Source organism: Anastrepha obliqua, chromosome 4 (genome assembly GCF_027943255.1).
Source record: "Anastrepha obliqua isolate idAnaObli1 chromosome 4, idAnaObli1_1.0, whole genome shotgun sequence".
NCBI classification, from domain to species: Eukaryota; Metazoa; Arthropoda; class Insecta; order Diptera; family Tephritidae; genus Anastrepha; species Anastrepha obliqua.
The window spans coordinates 100177836-100201327 of record NC_072895.1 but is presented as its reverse complement, the minus strand read 5'-3'; the positions used below and the strand labels follow the sequence as shown (position 1 = coordinate 100201327).

The window sequence follows — 23492 nt, the reverse complement described above, 5'->3', positions numbered from 1 at the left end:
GAAAGTTTCTTTCAGAGGAGGTTAAACAAAATGAAAACAAGGGAAGTATATATTAAATATATTGCAGTCAGAGCTTTATTAGTTTACAAAAATTAATTTTAAGAAACAAATCAGCAACAGTCAATTCGACAAAAACCTCTGATTTCTTATGGAAGCCATAAGTGTGACCTCCGAACATACCTTGTGACGTAGTACTACGTTACAAAAGTGCAATAAAAAATACTATATTGGACATCCAATAATAACAAATCTTCACTCATACAGCGACCTTCTTCTCGACACCAGCCTCATGCAAATGATTTCCAACTAGTCTTCAGTTCATGGGCAATGCATGAGTTTTCACTGGTCGGTTCGAGTCGCCGAATTCTATCTTCATCGATATTTTTCACTATTCGGCTAACAGAGCGTGCCTCATTACCGCGCGTCCATGTTAACAGAAGGCAATCGTTCAGGCAGGCATCGCGTAGGAACATGATTTGAAAAAAACCGACTCTCAAAACTGTTCAAGGGGGTTTATTTTCTTGCAGGGTAGTAGTTTTAGTTTCTGCTGCATTAGTCACTTTCTTTTCATATCAATTACTGCAAGTGTGCGCGGAATTTCTACTTCTTCGTTTTTCCTTCTAATCGCGGCTTAGTCGTATCGATTGCAATTCTATGTTAATAGCTCGGCCTAAGTTCAAGATTAAGATGAAGAAAGCGCAGTATTTATTTCCATTGATATGTTTTCATTGACCTTTCTTTTAACAACAAAAAAAAAAAAAAAAATGGAAGTGGGATAAGTTAAAGAAATCGCGCAACTAAGCTGAGTGCAAATGTAAAGTTTCCTTTACTTTTACTGGCTATGCGCGGAAGTTTTAATTGAATGGCTGCAGTTTCACTAAATTTTTTTATGATTTTATATTTTATAATTTCTTTGTAATTTTCTTTTTTTAACCAAACTGCAGCACGAATTATGTGCCCTTGGTTGCCCTTCATTTTCAAATTCATCTATTTAAACTACATATTTTTATTTAATAAGCAACACGCAATCAATATTTTTTTCTCTTACCATTTCAGATAATCTACATACAAAAACGAACTTTAAGGGAAAACTGTAAGTAGAAGTGAAATTATTTTGCAATATACCTTATTTACCACTCACGAGGTATGTTCAAAAAGTATCGCGAATTTTGTGTTTTTCAAAAATTCATTAATATCTATTTTGTCTCCTTCAAAGTAATCCCCATGAGATATTATGCACTTGTACCAACGTTTTTTCCAATCTTCGAAACACTTTAAGAAATCATTATTTTATCTTGTTCGAATGCCGTCTTTATCTCGTCCCCCGTAGCGTAGCGTCATGCTTTCATGGGTCTCTTCAATTTCGGGAACAAGAAAAAGTCACAGGGGCCAGATCTGGGGAATACGGTGGCTGTGGCATCATTAGTGCCTTGTTTTTGGCCAAAAAGTCGCGCACAAGCAACGATGTGTGAGCAGGGGCGTTATCGTGATGCAAGAGCCAATTTTTGTGCTTCCACAAATCTGGGCGTTTCTGGCGGATTGCTTCGCGCAAATTGCGCATCACTTGCAGGTGATATTCCTTATTGACCGTTTTACCCTGTGGCAAGAACTCATGATGCACAACGCCCCTGCAATCGAAGAAAACGGTAAGCAAAACTTTTACATTCGACCAAACTTTGCGCGCTTTTTTCGGTCTTGGTACGTGCGGCAGCTTCCATTGAGATGATTGAGCTTTGGTTTCCACGTTATAACCAAAAACCCAAGATTCGTCACCCTCGGAACAAATTTGGGTTATCGTGGACAGAGTCCAACATCTCATTAGCAATGTTCATACGATGCTGCTTTTGGTCGAAATTGAGCAGTTTTGGTACGAATTTTTCGGCGACCCAAATCATTGAAAAAAATCGAATGGCACGAGAGAATCGATATATCAACTTCTCTAACGGTGATTCGACGATTGGCCAATACTATTTTCTTGACTTCATCAATTTTTTCGTCTGTTATTGAAGTGCTCGGGCGTCCGGCACGCTTTTCGTCGTTCACATCTTCTCGGCCTTCTGAGAACATTTTGTACCACCACTAAACGTTGCTTTAGTCCGAAGTAGCTTCTCCGTATGACACAGTCAACATTCGGAATGCATCCGCGCACTTAATTTCGTTTTTCACACAAAATTTGATACAGGTTCTTTTATCTATTTTTTTGAATAGGTAAAAATCGAAGACGAGCCGAAACACGTGCAAGCAAAGCAGCTGCCAACAATTAACTGAACATTCAAAATGGCCGAACTCGTCGGGATGAGTGAGAGACATGAGTACCAACATAGCGCCACAAAAAAATTGAAATTCGAAATTCGAATATACGTAACCTGCGAAAATTCAAAATTCGCGATATTTTTTGAACACACCTCGTATATCGATAGACTTCATAAGAAAATTATTTTCCAATATATTTTTTATATACACTTTAACTCGATAAATTTCGTCCAATATTTCCCAATTTTTGATGCCCTCAAAATCATTTGATTTCGCACGTCGCCAAAAGTGAACATTTGCTCCAATTGTTCATATTTGGTAACATGCAATAGAGGGCTAAATAGGTCCAATAAGTTGAATAATGTAGTAATTCGTAAGCCAGTCCATGGAATATTGCCATTGCAATTGCTGACTTGTGCGCCGTTCTTTCCTCATGGTAGGAAAGAACTTTTCCCTCCCCAAAGGCGATTTTGTTCGATTCGAATCGAGGTCGAATCAATCAAACAGCTTTGCTTACGAGTAATATGCGTCGGTGATCGTTTCACCATTTGGCAGATAATCGATGTATTTGACACCGCAAACAGCCCAAAAAGTGTCGGTCTGGCCTTGTTGGTCGGCAGAACTACCTTCGCCTATTTCAACTTCCCACGAAGACTATTAACTCGGCTATTCCTTGGCTGCTGCTGCCTTCTGTTATGATTCGTACATTCTTCGTTCAGGCCGTTCGATACTGAGCTAAGCAATTCCAAACATACACTTCCTTGTTGTATGAAGTAGCATACAAATTCTTAAAAGTTTTTCAGAAGAAAATTTTGTACACTTGAAAACTCCGAATTGATATTAAAATTTTCTGTGCTTGAAATAAAATTCGACTCTATCGAATGTCTACTGTGGAGTATACATAAATCGATAGTTATGAGAGGCATGTACGCATTGCGGAGTATAAGATCTATTATGCTCTCTACTCCTCCCAATATTTCATTCAAATCCAATTTTCTAGATCATAGTAACCTGGGTTGATCGTACGTACTCGTATATACATTTCTTTCAGCCATACCGAACCGAAATATTTTCTTCTTCACGAGATGGCAATGGTTTTTACAAGCAGGTGTACTGATGTCCCTAGGGATAAATCGTAGAACCGGCAAGAGTCGTTCGACTATGTCCCTAGCCTGTTCAGTTCTCTTCTGAGTCTGTAGTAATGCATGACGATGCTTTTAAGTATTCTCACTGTCTGAATACCTTTTGTTGAAATTAATTGAGAAATATCTAACTCAATACACGATGACTCCAGTCGTGGGTACCACCAAACCGAAATAACTATATTAAGGTTCCCATTACCACCTATTAGTTGGCTTTGGAAGGCGAACTTCAAGGCAGGTCAGCAAGTGCTACACGGATATCAATACACACTGGCATATGGAGACCTTCGCGTTCACACAAACTATATAAGTTATTTCACTCACGCTGGAGAATGGATGAATCTTCTGGACATTCAATTTCATAATAGATTTTCACATCATCCGCGTGTAGAAAAAAATTACACTTGGAAAAACAGGAGGAAAAATCGTTAATGAAGAGGACAAATAGTACCAGGCCTTCTTCGATAACCTGGGGCAGTGGGCCAACCTAAATCCTATCAATCTTCTCCATTATTTCAACAGCTCTGGCTGGCTGTAGACATCTGCCTGTTGGAGGTATCATAATGGTATCAAACGGTTCTTTAGTGGTACTTGGGCAGTGCCAGTCAGGCACTTCAACCATTTCATCTACCTACCTACCAGGCCTAGGACATTACATTGGGGGTATTAGCTGCTTCTCTTGGTATTTTCGGCATCATAAGACATTCTTCTAGGAGTTACGATTTGCTTAGAACTACATTTTTTTTTTGAGTTTCGTGCTAGAATGAAAATTTCGTATAAAAAATGTGTTGGTAAATCCTGTCATTTTAAAATCGTGTAAAAAAAGACCTCATGCGGAACGAAAGTTTGGCGGACTAGCACTTTATATTCTATTCTATTGCCTTAAAATTAAAATAAAAAATATAGTTTTTAAGCCAATTTACGTTCAACAACAAAAAACTCTTAACTAAACACTTGACAGCTTGAAAGTTTTTTGTCTGAAAGTCGTCACATTAATGAGATACGCAAAGTCTTAATGAAATAACTGAATACTATTAACTAAAAAAAAGTTTTAAAGTATCAAAGACATTTTTGTACAAATGCCGCCAAAAATTGAATTTTGTGTTATTTAATTGTTTTGAGGACAAAGAAATTAAAAAAATAAACTAAAGAAAACGAATTCGTGGAATATTTATTTGAAGGCGGTAGCGGCTTCCGTGCGCAAAGTGCTGATGAGACGCAAACTAGTGAGAAATCACAAAAGTAACAACAACCATACAAACATTGCACATCGAAGAAATATTCATTAGAAACCCGCAACACCTCCCGGCCACCGCACGCTTTTCGGCATGACTGCTCTATTGAACAATAGCGACAGCAACTTCAACACCATTTATCTTGTTTTAATTGTTTTGCTGTGCGCTTTTGTTGCTATTTTACATTTTTATTGCTGCTTTTATTTGATTTGTTACTATTATTGGTTTTATCATATTTATGTCGATTTGTGTGATCATTTGGTAGCATTGACCTTCCAGTCAGTAAACGCAGTCAACAGCGAACGCAAAGCAAGCGCGCTCCACCACTTGGCCACTTACTGGCAGTCAGCCATGCTGCGCTACCGCTAACCAGAAATGAGCCGCAAACTTTTAATTGCTTGAACTTAATGGGTGGCTGCTCGAAACAGAAAAAAAAGATAAATATGGTTCACTAGCCATGCTTTGAACTACGTCATCGATGGTGGCAGTTGTTGTAAGCAGACAGGCAGGCAGGCAGCGAAATGAAACGCTACAAAGTAGCGAATAAAGCTGGCGACGAAACCACGTGCTGTGAATGCTCCGCATCAAACAGAGCGCGCTCCGCAATCGCTCTTGCGCGCACAGCCTGAAGTAATGCGCCTCGTTCGCACTGCTTTGATTTCAGCGATGCGAAAGAGTGGCCAACCGGTTTTTGTGCTTTAATAGGCCACTTCAAAAGCTGTGGCGGCGCGCATGCGCAATGATTTCACACAGTGTGCACATAAATATATACACATACGAATGTTTTTACTACGTTACAATATTATTTTTATAGTAAATACGGCATCATTTCACATTTATTTAACTTCACATTTATTACTTCATTATAAATCGGTGATTCGCTGCGCTGTCATTTCCATTCCAAGACATGAGCTGGATTTAAGGCTCGCAGCTGTATGCCACAAGAATTTATGTTTATACCATTGATCATAAGTGAATAAGTAAATAATAGTATGTAGAATTGATTGCGCGCATAAATGTTGACTTTCAAGGTGGCTGACGTAATTTTTCATTTATTGTTGTACGCCCCTCTGCCACCAGCCAAGTGACTCGTGAATATCTGAGTTCATTTACTTGCTTGTTGAAATATTATGTTTATTTGCGTCTGTCCTGTGCAAGTGTTAATGGACTTAATTTGCTCGTTTTTCTTTTTAATTTCCCAATGGCGCGATCTGTTGCACTGCGCACGCATTGTGGCCGGGGAGAGAAATGAAAATGCATAGAATAAATTTTCGAAAGTTTGTTTTTCGTGTTTTTCAGAGGTAGTATAATTGGTTTTCTAGGTACAGACATGGCCACAATAATAGCACAGCGACATTTTGCAAGGATTGGACTATTTATTAAATTATTGTAAATTATAATTTTTGCACTTTTTATAAAAATATAGGTTATAATACAAAAAAAAAAACAAACAAAATTTAATAATTTAACAAAATCAAAAAAAAAAAAATTATTATTTACGAAAAAACAAAAACAATTTATAAAAATTCAGCAAAATTTTCATCAAAATGTAAAGCTTTAAATTATTTTTCACTTTTTATAATATACAATACAAAAAGAAAAAAAAAAAACAATTTAACACAAAAAAAAAGAATTTAAAAAAATTCTACAAAATTTTCAACACTTTTATAAAAATAAAGGTTATCGTACAAAAAAAAAAAAACAATTTAATAATTTCACAAAAACAAAAAAAAAATGATAATTTAAGACAAAACAATTTAAAAAAATTCAGCAAAATTTTGATCAAAATGTAAAACATTACATACAAATTTTTTCACTTTTTATTAAAAGTATAGGTTACAATACAAAAAGAAAAAACGCAATCTAACAAAAAAAAAAAAAACATTTTAAAAAAATTTATCAAATTTTCATCAAAACTTCAAACATAAAATTCTTTTTTCTTCACTTATTACAAAGAAATATACACACAAAAAAAAAAACTCACCTTTTGTAAAAAATTTAAGAAAATTGATCAAATTTTCATCAAAACTTCAAACTTAGAATTATTTTTTCTTCACTTTTTATAAAAAATGTAGATTATAATACAAAAAAACACAATGTAAATCAAAGTTTCACACTTTGTAAAATTTTTTAAAAATTCGACGAAACTTTCATCAAAATTTCAGTCTTAAAATTATTATTTTCCCACTTTTTATAAAAAATGTAGCTTATAATACGAAAAACAAAACACTGTGTAATAAAGTTTCGCACTTAGTAAAGAATTAAAAAAAAAATTTACAAATTTTCATCAAAATTTCAAAATTAAATTTATTATTTCTTTTCTACTTTTACAAAAATATACCAAAAAAAATAAAATCAAAGTAAATCAAAGTTTTGTACTTTGTATACAATTTAGAAAAAATCAATAAACTTTTCATGAAAATTTAAAACTTTAAACTATTATTTTCTCACCTTTTATAAAAAAAAACAGGTTATAATACAAAAAAAGTAGCTCAAAGTTGCGCACGTCGTATAAAATATAAAAAATCAACAAATTTTCATCAAAAATTCAAACTGTTTAGACTGAATTGTTAGAAAAATTTTGGTTATGCAATTTTATGGCCTCTTCAATATTTTTTATAAAAAATGTAGGTTATATTGAAAAAAAGAGTACGAAAAAATATCTAAAACTAAGCTTTGCACTTTGTAAAAAAATTCAACAAATTTTCATTAAAGCTTCACACCTTTTAGTTAGAATTTTGAGAAAAATCTTGAGAATGCAATTTTATGGTCGATTCAATTTTAGTCATCATCATCGTTTGACTCTACAGCTCTTTGTGAGCTTTGGCCTGCCGCACGTAGGACCTCCATACGTCTCGAACACTTGCGCCTTTTTTCCAGTTCGTTATCCTAAGTTCCTTGATGTCGTCCTCTGCGCCCTCGTACCGTCCATTCTTGTAATGTGATTCAATTTTAGTATAGTGGCGCAAAACCCGCATTGATGTTGGATAACTTTGACGATATACCGATTTTTTTCAATATATGAGGATATAAAGAATACAAATACGACTTACAGAATACAAATTGATTTATATATTCAAAAAGATTTTATAAAAAACTTACAACCGCAAAAAAAAAACGAAAAAAAAAATATCGAGCATTTGTTATATGGAGCCAATGCACAAGGCCGCTAGTAAAAAAAATTTTCTATAATCAATGCGATTTTCGAACCACTTCCAACTTACATATTACAGATCAGGAGAATAATCTTATCTTGTCTTTCATTTTTGATTTGATCTGTGGTGCTGTTGACTAGCAGGTGCTTTTTGAGAAGATTTTCTTTAATATTTCGAACAGAGCTCTTCATAGCTCGGAGTTTTTCTATGTTGGTCTCTCAAAATCTCTTTATGCTCGAAATGCTCTTACTAATATAGCCTAAATTGAGTTCAATAAAATTTCTAAATTTTTTTAGATAGATTTTTTATTTTCAAAAGATCGCCTTTTGAAATTCTTGAATATTTATTATAAATAGTTTAATTTAACTTTTTTTTTTAATGCGTATTAAACTTAAAATATGTCTACTTAGTCTATAGGAATCTATTATATTCATTGACTTAATAGATAAATAAATAAATAAATGAATGAATAAATAAATAAATAAGTAAATAAATAAATAAATAAACTATACATCTTATAACTAAATTGAATGGTCTACAAAACTGCGTACCCAGAATTTTTCTAAAAATTCTGACAAAAAAGCTAGAAATTTTGAGTTTTATGATTTCTGATGTAGTATAAAAAAATATTGTATATAAAAAAAATGAATACTCAAAGCTGAGCAAAACGTGTCTGTGCTATTATCGTGACCATATCTGCATATTTAGTTAGCCCTATCGGCTTTTATTGAACTGGCAAATAGTAAATGGACCAGATGTGGGCTGACAAGTCAGATCTGTAGGACGAATAAAACGATCTAAGTTTTTAAACTCAGACTGATTGTCTCTTTGCTGGTACAGGGGCAAGTGTCATTGTCTAATGAAAGTACTCGGTAAACCCAGACTATTTCCTTCAATTGATGCTGTTACAGCTCTTAGCTTTTGGCACTGATAAGAAGGATAAGAAAGTAAGAAAAATACGAATCTGAACTAATCAAGCCTCAAGTCATATATTTTTGAAATTTTTTTTAGCAGAAGAAAGCTAAGTACATTTTAGGATGAAGTTATTAGATTTTCTTAAGTTAGTCTGCTAAAAAGGAATTAAAAGTTAAGAGCAAATGGTGAGTATCCTATAAAACAGAAGTATCCCATAAACGCAGCACTGGCTACGAGGCCTTCAGTCTCAAGACTGATTTATCATGGAGAGATATTTCGATATTAAATTTGAATGCCGAAAATTGACGAAAAAATCAATTATATATAAGTGTGTGAAACAAATATTTTCGAAAAGCCAAAAAATGGAGTTGAAGGAGTTATTTTTTAATGGCAGAAAACAGTTGTAAAAATAAAACTTTCCGTTGAGTTGAAATGGTGAAATGGTATCTTGACGATTTCACATACGACATTTCCGCACTGCGTGTGGAAACGTAAATAATGCACAGATTTTAATGATAAAGGTTGACGGCATACAACCTTCGGAAGCGTTCGATTTGAAATTTTTTTATGCCAAAGAACTACCAGAATTAAATTAAAAATTACTAGAAATAAAATCTTAACAATGAAAGTCTATTATAGCTGCAAAAGGAAATAAAAATATTAAGTTAGAAATAAAATAGTAAAATAATGTAATAAAATACAAAAATAATACAAAATCCTCTTTTTGGCGTAAAGTCTAGATTATGCATAATTTAGAGCAGGCTTGAGTTTTTTCAGTAATATTTATTCTGCCTATTCTGGTAAATTGTCGAATTGAAAAAGGATCTATTTTACATGAAACATCAGCTGGCTTGTAGTCCATTTTAACACCTAAATTTACTAACATATTTTTGTACAAATTTAAGTGTGTAACCTTCTATATATTATATATATAATTGGCGCATATACCCTTTTTGGGTGTTTGGCCGAGCTCTTCTACCTATTTGTGGCGTGCGTCTTGATGTTGTTCCACAAATGGAGGGACCTACAGTTTCAAACAGACTCCGAACGGGAGATATTAGTAAATAATAATTGGGGACACTGAAATTAGTGCGGATAAGATAGAAAATTTGGGAAAAATTTACCTCTTTTTGTCTCTATTTATTATTTCTTTATTATATTTTCTATTTTTTCCATAAAACGCTCTGCAGTGGAAGCTGATTGATGATGAATTTGTAAATGAATATTAACTTTTCTTTGCGTTTCTAATAAAAATTTCGCGCAAAAAGGAAGAATTATTAACGCCCAATTGAACTTTTTCCATACTCTAGAGCTGCGGCATATTTTGTGTAAAAAAGTAGTCTATCTGCAGGGGCTCCATGAAAATCGTTAGGTTAAGGCAACTATCGCGCTTTTTGTTTAAATGAAAGTAACTCTCTAAGTTTGTGAGTTAAATTCAAATAATTTTATATGCAGATAGCCTAAGGCTTTCTATGTGAAATATTTTGTATATGAAAAAGTTTAAGATCGAGTAAAATTAAATAGTGGAGTATCATTCTGGGTTGAATACTTTCAGTAGAAAGCTTAAAAATTTGTATTTTTACGCGGATTAAATTATTATATTATTATTTGTTTATTAAATTCGAGGTTTAAAAAAAAGGAAAATTTTTTCATATGGCTCGAAATTGGGATTGTTTTTTACCTATTTATCTATAATTTTATTGACTTTCTCCGTATTTGGTCGATGAGAGCAAAAAAAATTTGCAGGATAATTTCCATAATCTTTAAACTTTTTAAGAGTTTGTGGCACTTTTTATGGCAAAAAAAGGGTAATGCGACAAAAATGTGCAATTTTTAATAAATTTCAATTTTCAATTAATTCAAGGTCAAAAAATTATAGATAATAAAAATTTATGTCCACGATAATTTGAAATTTAGAGAAAGAAAGAAAATTTTCAATGCCCAATTTTTTGTTTGAATCTAAAAAAAAATAATATTTGAACATATTATAGCATTAAGTATCTAAGTTTTCTAAAATATTCTGGAATTTAACGTCAAATTTGTTGATTATTTTTTTAGACTATCCAACGAATGCATTTAATGATTGAAATATGTTTTTGTTGTGTTTGAGTTTGGTGACTTGCATAGTTTTGCCATTTACTATTTATTGACAACTAAAGTGCTTCATTTATTATTCTGTTGCTTTGAACAGATGAATATCATTTACAGCTCGTAGCTTCATATATTAGCTATACATACATACATACATACATATATCAGGCACACTCTTGCATACTCACAATTACATAAAGAGCTAAGCATATGTAAGCTTAATTGATTGTCACTGTCACGACATATCAGTTAATCGTCAAAAAATGCCATGCCTGGTAGAGCTGTTTCCAGATACACATTTTTATACAATACCTATAGTTATAGACACACAAACACACTCAAATATATCGCTTATTAAAAAAACTACACATTGTAGATGCATATCAGCTTTAATTAGTTTGGATAGATCATCTCCGTAGGGGTCATAATTTAAATAAATTTTTTTCTAATTGAATGTCAAATTCATGAGAAAAGTATTGAAATTAAAAAAAAACTCATGAGTTTTACATACATACGTACACACATGTCTTGAAGATGATATACAAAATTTAAATGCAATTTTTTAAAGCATCTACATGGAATTTTTTGTATCATCAATTATTTAGTGACAAGTTTTTTGTTTGATTTCACTTAAAAACCATTTATGTTGAAATTTTGAAAATTTCGAAAATCTCATTTTGTTTGTTTGTACTAATACATGAGAATGATTTAGCATCAAACTGTGGTTAAAATAGATTAGATAGCCGATTATGCATAAAGCATAGCACTAAGTACGTGTTTCACATGAAAAAACTGCCAAAATCCATACAAATTGCATTGGGGTGAAATAGGCGTGAAATTTCGTCTGTATCTCACGGCATACTCAGTTCAAGTATACTCAGTTCAAGCCGTGAAAACAACGCAACAACCAGCAACAATTTTTTACACGCATTTAAAATTGAGCGAAAACTGACTCCCCTTCTTCCCTTTTCTCACTTTTTGTACATTATAAATGGAAATGCACCAACTAGTAAAGCACTGGTTTCTACTATGCGACCCAATGCCATGTATATAAATTCATTTCATTTAGCTGCAATGAAAGATATGCAAAATTTCATTAAGGGGACAAATACCTGTAAACGGCCATATTTTCCTTGATTTTCATTAAAATTATTTAAAATGAAGAAGTCAAAATATTTTTTTCAAAATTGGCATACAGTTTATTTATACATACATTAAAATAGTATACAATTTTTTTTTTTATTTTAATAATTTAAAATGGCGGCTGTACACGCAATACTTCCGGGAAGGTCGCAGCGGAGCTTTTCAATCGGCGGGGATTGTAGCATCGGCGTCAGTGAACTGAATACAAGAAATGAAACATTTTTTGTTTATTAATGTCGTAATTTCTATACATAAATTAAAAGCAAATGGTTAAAAAATTTACGGAAAAAAATGCTTAAAAAAATGAGTTTTGGGGCGAATTTTCCTACTACTTTTGCTTCGAAAAAATAAGTTCTTTTTTTGAAAAATTTTCGAAAACTTGTAAATTCACATAAAAACTAATATCATAAAAAATATGTGTGCAAAATTTCAGGGAGATCGGTCAATAACTTTTCGACTTATCGTGTACGCCAATTCGAAAAATATAGTTTTGAGAAAAACGCGTCTAAAGTCGGCAACGTAACTATACATACCCCTCGCAGCGCTCGAACGCAAAGAATAGCGTCGTCACGGTTGACGATCTATTATATAAGAAATACTTAAATTCACGTTCTAAACATTTTTTGACATATTCTTAAAGGATTATATCAAAATTTTAATAGAAAAATTTTTTTTTGAAAGTTTACAGGTATCTGCCCCCTTAAAACCGCAAAAATTAAGACAAAATAAGTCTTTAACCCCAATGCTTTCTACCTACCATTTCCTTCTTTCTTTCTTGTCTTTCTCTTTTCTTATAGATTAGGTATGGGAATTTGAATGAAGATCAACCAAATATTTTCTAAAAAATCTCATATCTCTTCCTCCCTCACTTTAATTGCATCGATCCTCAGGGGTGTATTATAAGAATGTTTTCATATTACCAAGTGTGAATATCGATTGCAAAAAGTGAGGTCATCACAGCGATCCTCCTTGCCTATCACCTTTTACAACAACGGAAGGTTCAATGAAAAGCAGCATACAATCAGCGCCATTCTTTCACTCATTTGTTGTAATTATTGTTATTTCGCACTAGAAATTATCAACCACAAGGAAAAACTGAGGAAAAATCGCCTAAAGTACATCTAAGATATATATAAGGTATAGTTCTCTCTCTCTCTCCTTTTCCTCGACGTTATATCTTTTTTCTCTCTCGCGGGACGGAAATGCCCAAAACGTTGCATGACCTTGAAATTTTACTCTCCATTTTCGCTCGTCCATCGACGCCTAAGAAGTTTCACTTCAAAAAACAACAGAAAAGTAGGCAAAATCGGAACGATTTTTTTTCGTTTTACCATAGATGATAATTTTAAGAAGAACTAAAGAATTCCATTAAAAAAACCTCCCTCTGTATGTATTATAGCTCTTAGTCGGAGCATAGGGCACCTCAAAGCATTGCATACCTATTTTCTTGGTCATGTGTGTATGCATAATAATAATTTTAAAATGCCAGCTTTTCAGTTTTCCACTTGTGCCCATTGCGTACTCGCCAAAATATTTTAATTGCTGTTATCAATTAAAACTCTACTGACCTAACTCAATTAAATCCAACATTGCTTGGCATTTATTATTTAAATTTTTATCTCAAAATTGCCTGAAGCAAGCAGTGACGCGAAAATGGTTTGAGTTATCGCTTTAGTTGGTGGCGCCACTTCGTTGCTTGTAGTATGAATTTAATTTATTCTATCTAGTTTTTCTTTTTTTCCATATTAAGTTGGAATAATTTAAGTTTAGAAACACCACAGAAACGGGCGTGTGCATGCAGACAGCCATACTTGCATACATGCATATATACTTACACTATATTTATGTATGTGTGGAAACATTTGTTGTATGTAAGCTGCTCTGCGTTTGAACAACTGCTTGGCGCAATTTTGAGGTCGTGAGACCTCTTAGACACCAACCGGCAAATATTTACATACATACGTACATGCATGCCTACACTTAAAATTTGAAAAGTGCATATTTATTCATGCAAATATACGCGCACCAATACATATGCATGTATGTGTGAATGTACATACTTATACATATCTACGTACACAAATTTCAAAATACCTCCAAAGGCCAATTGGTATTGTACTGCAATTAGTCAACCATTAGTCATACTTAATTAAAGTTGGAAGCGTTCAAACTTACATCTCTGCGCGCAATACTCAGAAAAAAAAAAAAAGAAAACAAAATATAAAAAAACTGAAACAGAAACAGAAACACTTGTGGACCTCCAGACGCACATATGCAGCCTGACCTTCCACTGATAACCAATGCGTTCGCATTACCACAGACACCTTATTTGGAAAGTGTGTATTGTTGTACTTTTTCCAGTGCTTTTGCGGTTCAGAATTGCAGGGAAAAACAAACAAAACAAGTTTGTGTTGGCACTCTTGAATTTGCTCATATTTATAAATACAAACACCTAAATATCATATATACTTTTATACAGTGCGTCAAACAAATTTTGGTACAGAGATTTTTTTTTACAGTATTAGGAATTTTTGTTTTGATATATGTTTTCGTTAACTGTTTTTGAAAATATATAAAAATGAGTATTTCAAAAGTGACACCTAGATATCAGTAGTAAATAATTCCCAGACGGTATGGGTTTTTTAAGTAAATTTTTAAGATTTTTTTTTACAATATTCAAAAAATTTTTTTGGGTAAATTTTTTCGTTAACTTTTTATAAAAATATATAAAAAAGAGTGTATCAAATGGGATACCTAAATATCAATAGTGAATAATTCCCAGACTGTATCGGTTTTCTAAGAAAATTTTTAAGACTCTTTTTTACAATATTCAGAATTTTTTTTGATAAATTTTTTCGTTAACTTTTTATGGAAGTATGTATAATAAAGAGTCTTTCAAAATTGACACCTAGATATCAGTTGGAAATAATTTCTAGAAGGTACCGGTGTTTTTATGTAAATTTTTAAGTTGTTTAAGTGCTATGTTTTGAAAAAAAAAAATTGTTAAAGATGAAGGAATATAAATTTTTAAATTTTTTATATTAAACCATAATTTGGGCACGTTTCTAGAGAGATCCTTTATGAGGACATAGTAAATTTGGTATAATAAAACAAGAATAAAAAGCTGTTTCTAACTTGAAACTTAAAATCAATAAATTAAAAAACTCCATGAAATTTTCATCAAAATTTCCGACTCAGAATTTTTAAATTTTTTTCGAATAAGAAATTTGAAAATCTCATTTAATTCTAGTCTAACAACGTGCAAATTTCGAGTTGCTGAATATTCCCGTTGATTTTTAATATTTTTTTCTGACAGTCTTGCACTTATATTATTTGCTGAAAAGTAAAATAGTACGACCCTTCATGGTATTAAATGCAACCCTGCTTTGTACTTATGTACATATTTATAAGTAGATTTTTTTCGGCCGCCGTACCCAAATGAGTTGGTTCGTGACTACCATTCGGAGGTGGATAAGTTCGTTTCTCTGTACATGAAACACGAAACAATTTTTTCCAATAGCGGTCGCGCCTCGGCAGACAGTGTCAAATCTCCTCATAAAAAAAACTTGCCATTTGGAGCCGGCTTAGAACTGTAGGTCCTTCTATTTGTGGAACAACATCAAGACGCACGCCACAAATAATAGGAGAAGCTCGGCTAAACACTCAAAAAGCGTTTATAGATATAAGATTTTTGGTGAATAAACTCTTTCTCTTCCTGTTTTTATTGCTGGCAAACGTGCTTTGTTTTTATGCGCTGCCTCGCATATCTGATATTTTCAAAACAATTCTTTCGTACAACCCTCGAACGCTTGATAGAAAAAATGCTTTTATTATCTTAAAAAACTATCATATATTTCCATGCAAAACTAACAAAAAAACTTAGCATGAAGAACATTGTGAATAATAAAAAAAAAAATTACAGTATAGAATCTTTTTTGACTGCCTGTATATTTACATTTTTACATTTCCCACACACGCACAGGCTTAATAATTTACATAAAACAAACATCAATCTGCATACGCTTATGCTGAGATCTGCTTACGACGATTCATCAACGAACTAATGATGCTGCTTACCGTTGGCGAGGGCGGGGCATTGTGCGACGTAGTAGACTTTGTTAGCGAGCCTCCCGTGTTGTATGGCTCGTCTTCTCTATGCGTCATTGTTGTTTCTATAAATATTTTTAAATAAATTTCCTTACAAAAAGAAGTCACTGAATTGGTTTTCTCAACTAAAATGAGTAATAGAGCGGTTTTGATTGCCTTACGTGGAATGAAATATTTGTAGGCAGATTACAAAGCACTTGAAAATGACGAGGAATACAATATTTATAGTTTGTAATACAATTTTCATTTGATATACACTTGGACTCATATAATTAAATCACTTCTTTTTTTATATATTAATAATCGCAATATTTATGCAGCTACATTTTTTGGATTTTTTTTATAAAAATTTAGTACTTTTTATAACAAAAATTATAATAAAACTTTGAAAAGCAAATTTTCAATCCTTTAAGAAAATTAAAAAAAAAAAATTAAAAATTTCAAAAAATTATCAGCAAAATTTTCAAAATTTTAAATTTTTAGTAATTTTCTGGGTATGCAGTTTTATATCCCATTTAATTTTGTTATAGTAAAGTACGAGTATAATATTAAACCGCATGCTAAACGCATCCTTGGTAGCTACCAGGCTGGTTTTCAAAAGGGAAGATTTTCGTACTAAGACAGATTTGAGAAAAGTCTCGCGAATACGACATGCCGACGCATCATCTTTTCATAGACTTCAAAGCAGCTGACAGCATAACTAGGGACCAGCTCTTTTTAGCGATGGCAGAATTCGGTATTCCCGATAAGCTAATGTGTTTAACATGTTCGACCATGCAGAATGTAAGGAACGTAGTAAGAGTTCAGAACAATCCGTCGCGAGAGTTTAAATCGGTTCAATTGCTGACTTACGCGGACATAGACACAGTCGCATCCTCGCTGCTGAGTTTGAAAGAAGCCTTCGCAAGTATTGAGAGAGCAGCAAAATGTCAGACACAAGGTGGGTCAAATACTAAAAATCGGTGACTATGGTTTCGAAGTAGTGAAGCAATTTAGATACCTTGGGGTAATCATTAATCATGACAACAAAATTTCTGCAGACATCGGCCACAGAATCTGTTGAGTTCAATTTAATATTAGATAAAATACTTTATTGTTTTTCAACTTTTGTTAAATTGTTATAATTTTCTGTGAGTTAAGTAGGTTTTGTTTGTAAAGAAATGTGTATAAATACGGAACATTTTTGTAAAATATTGTGAGAAAAAATTGTAACTTTGTCAATTGAAGCAGCAAGTTTCATTATTTTGGGCAATTGTTGGATACAGGACTCTCCCCGCAGCATTAAGGATAGAGGACTCTCCCCGCAATGGATTTATAGCCGCATACAAGATTCTTCCCGAATTATTTTTCTTCCTGCAACGTTATTGATCCTTCCCGCATCGGTTTCTTCCTGCAACGTTATTGATCCTTCCCGCATCGGTTTCTTCCTGCAACGTTACTGGTCCTTCCCGCATCAATTTCTACCTGCAACATTATTGGTTCTTCCCGCAACAGATTTGAACAGGATTCTCCCCGCAACATTTTTGGTCCTTCGAGCCGGATATAGTCACTCCGCTTGCCTTTTGCATATACGCATTCGCTTGTGTACATACATACGCGTAGCAAAAGGCGCAACGATTATTAAGAAAATTATTTTTGTGCATTGTGTGTACGTTTGTGCAGCCGTTCCTGCATTTAACATCGCGAAAATTCTAAAAACCCGTCGTTTGCTTTTCTGTCATATTAAAAATGTCGAATTCCACTAAAACGCGCGATTCCGCTCTCAATGCCATTAAACGGTATATGGCAAAAAGTATTGATGAGGCATTCACTATGGATGCAGAAAATATTGCAAGCTACCTTCAGTTATTGAGTGAACAGTGGGTTCGTTTTAACGTTGCTCAAGACGCTGTAGAAATTACGTGTGGTGCCGATGTTATTGAAATTGAAGAAAATGTGCGTATCCAAGCCGAAACTTGGTACTCTACAGCTTCAGCTAACTTTAGCCGCGTGAAAAATTGTCGTACTAATTCGCAAGATAGCTCCACAAAGGCATCTGTGTCCACGGTTATACGTTTACCGAAAATGGAGTTGCCCACATTCTCCGGTGACTCTACAGAATGGATTGGTTTTTTCGACGCGTTTTCTTCGTTAGTTGATAATAACTCTGCTTTAACAGATGGACAAAAGTTGCACTATCTCCGAAGCTGCTTGAAAGGTGACGCGTTGAAAATTATCAGTGGTTTTAAAATATGTGACGCAAATTACGTTGAAGCTTGGGGTCTATTAACATCGCGGTATAAGGTTATTCGTGTAATTGTGGAATCTCATCTTCGCGCGTTGGCTGAAATTAAAAGAGCTACGCATGCCAATGCTGACGCAATCAAAGGTGTAATTGATGCGTTCCAACAGCATATTCGCGAGCTTAAAGCGTTGGGTCGTCCGATTGAGTTTTGGGATGATTGGTTGGTACATGAGGTCGTCAGTAAGTTGGCATTCGAAACGCGTAAGCAGTGGGAGTTATCGCTCGTTAGTGATGATCCTCCATCTTTTGAGCAACTAATAACATTTTTAGAGATAAGATGCCGATCGTTATCGATGTTTTCGTCGTCAACAACATCAGTACCAATTAAGGTTAAAACTGCATCATCAAGCAAGTCGACAAATGTGTTCCACACGGTATCAAAACAAAGTAACGTGTGTGCATATTGTAGTGGACCTCATAAAATTTACAGTTGTGAAAAATTTCGTGAATTGGACTTGTCTACAAAATCACAGTTCGTGAAGCAAGGACACATATGCTTCAACTGCTTAAGTTCAGGTCACTATAAAGACCGTTGTAACAGTGCTTCCACTTGCCGCATGTGTAAACAACGTCATCACACTCTGTTGCACGGTGCTTTGCAGTCAACGACCGTTACCGCAGTGAACAATTACGCGACGCATTCGTTATGTGCTGCTGACGCCACATCAAAGGTAAGCGCAAAAACTTGTGAATTTCCAGCAAGCGTCGACGTTCCACGCGTTTCTTCATGCTTGAACTCGAGCTCCAATCCACCCATAGCTGTAGAAAGAGTTGTGCTGTTATCCACCGCATTGGTGAAGGTACGCGACTGCTCTGGTAATTGGCAGCCCGCACGTGCACTTTTCGATTCTGGATCACATGCTTCCTTTGTAACTGAAGCGTGTGTGCAACGCTTAGGCCTGCCGCGATCAACATCTGAAGTTAACATTACTGGAATTGGGTCAGCGCAAGGAGGACGAGCTAGAGGTGAAGTATCACTTTCTCTTTCTTCTTTCTCTACAAATCAATGCTTTACTGTCAAAACGTTAATTATGTCTAAAATTACAAGCGACTTGCCAACACAGACTATAGCTACTTCATCGTGGCCACATATCCGAGGTTTGTTTTTAGCCGATCCCCATTTTATGAAGCCTGGACGGGTCGATATATTGATTGGAATGGACGTTATGGATCAACTGATCTGTACAGAACTTCGTAAGGGTCCATCTGGAGCTCCTATGGCTCAACTGACGGTCTTTGGGTGGACTCTGTTTGGAAGCGTGAATGGATCTGAGCCTGACATGCCACGCTTACAGTCGTTACATTGCGATGTTCATTTGGATCGAGCATTGAACAAGTTATGGGAGTTAGAGGAAGCTCCGCAAAAAACGTATCTTACGCATGAGGAGCGTTACTGTGAAGACCATTTTGAAACAACGCATCGAAGGGAACCTAATGGACGGTTTGTCGTCGAATTGCCGCTGAAGCCCGATGTAGCTCTGGGAGAGTCGCGAAACTTTGCTATCCGGAATTTGTTACGACTTGAAAGAAGACTCGCTTGTGATTCCGATCTTCGTTTACGCTACAATGAATTCATGAATGAACTCATTGATATGAAACATATGCAGGTCACGTCAGAGACTATGAATCCAACGTATTATATGCCTCATCATCCTGTTTTAAAGGAAAGTAGTACCACGACCAAATTGAGGGTTGTATTTAACGCGTCCGCAAAATCAACTTCCGGAAATTCGCTGAATGACGCATTATTTATAGGACCCCAATTGCAGGAAGATTTATACTCCATCTTACTTCGCTTTAGAACACACCGCTATGCTGTAACAGCAGATGTCGCCAAAATGTATCGTCAAATCTGCGTATCCTTAAAACACGCCGATTTGCAACGCATCGTATGGCGTAGCCACCCATCCCTGCCTATCCAAGATTTTCGCATGGTTCGCGTAACGTACGGAGTGGCAGCTGCATCTCATCTAGCTGTCCGATCACTTCAACAGACGGCAAGAGATTCGTCGAATGATTGTGCTAGGGCTGTTAGTGTTATTCTCAAGGATTTTTACATGGATGATCTACTTACTGGTGCATCTAGTAAAGAAGAACTTCGATTGTTGCAGCAAAATATTTCCGAAATATTGAGGGAAGGGGGGTTTGAACTTCGTAAGTGGGCATCGAACTGCGCTGAGCTAATCGCAAGCATTTCTAATGCATCTACGAACATATCACATTATATTGTCGACGATAAGGATGTTCACGCTTTAGGTCTTATCTGGAACACAGAAGGAGACTATCTCACGTTTGCTATTAACTTGAGGGAACCGCCAGTTAAGTTGACCAAGCGCATGTTTCTATCAGATGCAAGTACGCTCTTCGATCCTCTGGGCCTGCTTGCTCCCGCTACTATAAATTCAAAAATTTGGTTTCAAGACATATGGCGCACTAAGGTAGGTTGGGATGATATCATTCCTGAGTCTATCGCAACGAAGTGGTTGGAGCATCGCATAGAACTCAAGAAACTGGCACATTTGAAGGTGAAACGTTGGTTTGGTACTGAAGTAGCTGGGTCATTTACGCAATTGCACGTATTCGCAGACGCGTCCGAGCGGGCTTACGCCGCCGTTTTGTATGCACGAACAACACAAAGCGACGGTAGCATTATTGTGTCATTAATTTCGTCGAAAACCAAGGTAGCTCCGCTTAAGCCGACAACGTTGCCACGTCTTGAATTATGCGCCGCTCATCTTGCTGCTAAACTAGTGCGAAGCGTGCTGCACTGCTGGTCTGATCTCCGTTATCCGCTTTTCGCTTGGACTGACTCTACTATAACATTGGCATGGTTACAAGCTCACCCCAGCAGATGGGTGACATTTATAGCCAACCGCGTCGCTGATATTCAAGAAGTTTTGCCTCCCGAATGTTGGAACCACGTTCGTTCTGAACAGAATCCTGCAGATTGTGCTTCAAGAGGTATAACTCCCTCCGAATTATTACGTCATCAATTGTGGTGGGCTGGTCCTATTTTCCTGAAAAGCACTGAACAATTGTGGAAGCAGAAAAAATCTAAAGAGCACACTACAGAGCTGGGCATACGAAAGAGTATTCGTGCCCATGTGATTAATTCTACAGATCATTGGTCCGTGATGACAAAATACTCATCGTATTCTAAGCTGCGTCGAGTTATTTCCTATGTTTTACGTTTTTTGACTAACATTCGGGCTAACAGACGGCTTAATGTTATAAAGCGTTTTGGTACACCGAGTTGCCAAGAGTTATTTGAAGCTGAACTTCGCCTAATAAGGTATACGCAACAGTTATATTTTTCTAATGAAATTTCTCTTTGCAGCGCTAAAAGACCAATCCCACTTCGCAGTAGTCTTTTGCGTCTGCAGCCCTTTCTGGATGGGACTTGTGTTCTACGTGTTGGAGGAAGAATAAAAAACGATGAAATCGCTCCAGATGTTAGGCATCCCATTATCTTGCCTAAGAATTGTCCGCTTGCTAAGTTAATAATCTGCGAAATACACAAGGTCACTTTGCACGCTGGGCCCCGAATTATGCAAACTGTCTTACAACGTCGTTATTGGGTTATCGGCGCTCGTAGCTTGATCCGTAATATATACCATAAGTGCGTGAAATGCACTTATTTGAACCGCAATCTTACCACACAAGTCATGGGTGATCTACCTGTCATTCGTACAACCTACGCCCGTTGTTTTACTCACACTGCTGTTGACTTCGCTGGACCTTACCTCTACAAATTCACCCAAGGAAGAGGAGCTAAGGCTACCAAAGGCTACATTTGTTCGTTTATTTGTATGTGCACTGGTGCGATGCATCTCGAATTTGTTGGTGACCTGTCAACACCAGCTTTCCTAAATGCGTTTAAAAGGTTCACCAATCGTCGAGGATTTTGTAAGGTCATGGCATCAGATAACGGTACAAATTTCGTTGGAGCCGAGAAGGAGTTGCGCATTGCATTTCAACAGTGCATGGCTGATATTAAACTTCGCTCTTTCTTTGCGGTCTCGAATATCGAATGGCGATTTAATCCACCGGCTGCACCCCATATGGGAGGTTACTGGGAGACCGGAGTTAAACGTGTTAAGTATCATTTAAAACGCGTATTAGGAGAAGTTCCACTATCATACGAAGAGTTCAACACACTTTTGACTGAAATAGAAGCTTGCGTAAACTCTCGTCCACTCTGTGACAACTCTGAAGCTGCTGGTGACTTAGAAGTTTTAACTCCCGGACATTTCATAGTCGGTGAACCGCTGAAGTCAATACCGGAACCTGAGGGTCAAGGGTTTCGTGGAAATCTTCGACAGCGATGGCAAGCAATTTCTGCCATGAGACAACATTTCTGGCGTCGTTGGAGAGACGAGTACCTCGTGAGCTTACAACGTCGCACTAAATGGTTTCGTTCTTCACGCAACATTGAAGAAGGGGATGTGGTTGCTGTATTCAACGAGCCTAATCCTCCGACGAAGTGGACGATTGCACGAGTGATCAAATGCCATCATGGCACCGATGGACGCGTAAGAGTAGTTACGTTGAAAACACCGCATGGCGAATTGGTTCGCCCTATAGTCAAACTTTGCCTTTTGCCAACGAGAGGAGATTTATTTCATGAAGAAACTAATAACTTATCGTAAATGTTTTTCAAGGCTTTTCATTTTCTTTTTAATATTTTGTTTTGAACTTATTCAGATAGTTCAAGGGCGGCGGTATGTTGAGTTCAATTTAATATTAGATAAAATACTTTATTGTTTTTCAACTTTTGTTAAATTGTTATAATTTTCTGTGAGTTAAGTAGGTTTTGTTTGTAAAGAAATGTGTATAAATACGGAACATTTTTGTAAAATATTGTGAGAAAAAATTGTAACTTTGTCAATTGAAGCAGCAAGTTTCATTATTTTGGGCAATTGTTGGATACAGGACTCTCCCCGCAGCATTAAGGATAGAGGACTCTCCCCGCAATGGATTTATAGCCGCATACAAGATTCTTCCCGAATTATTTTTCTTCCTGCAACGTTATTGATCCTTCCCGCATCGGTTTCTTCCTGCAACGTTATTGATCCTTCCCGCATCGGTTTCTTCCTGCAACGTTACTGGTCCTTCCCGCATCAATTTCTACCTGCAACATTATTGGTTCTTCCCGCAACAGATTTGT

At 35.5% G+C, this 23492-nt stretch overlaps 1 protein-coding gene across 1 annotated transcript; it reads left to right on the top strand.

Annotated features, from left to right (window-relative positions):
- The first annotated feature begins 17769 nt into the window (after positions 1-17769).
- LOC129244304 (uncharacterized) lies at positions 17770-22974 on the top strand. Its single transcript, XM_054881920.1, has one exon. The coding sequence runs from the start codon at positions 17770-17772 to the stop codon at positions 22972-22974; it is 5205 nt and encodes a 1734-aa protein (XP_054737895.1).
- Positions 22975-23492: the final 518 nt, after the last annotated feature.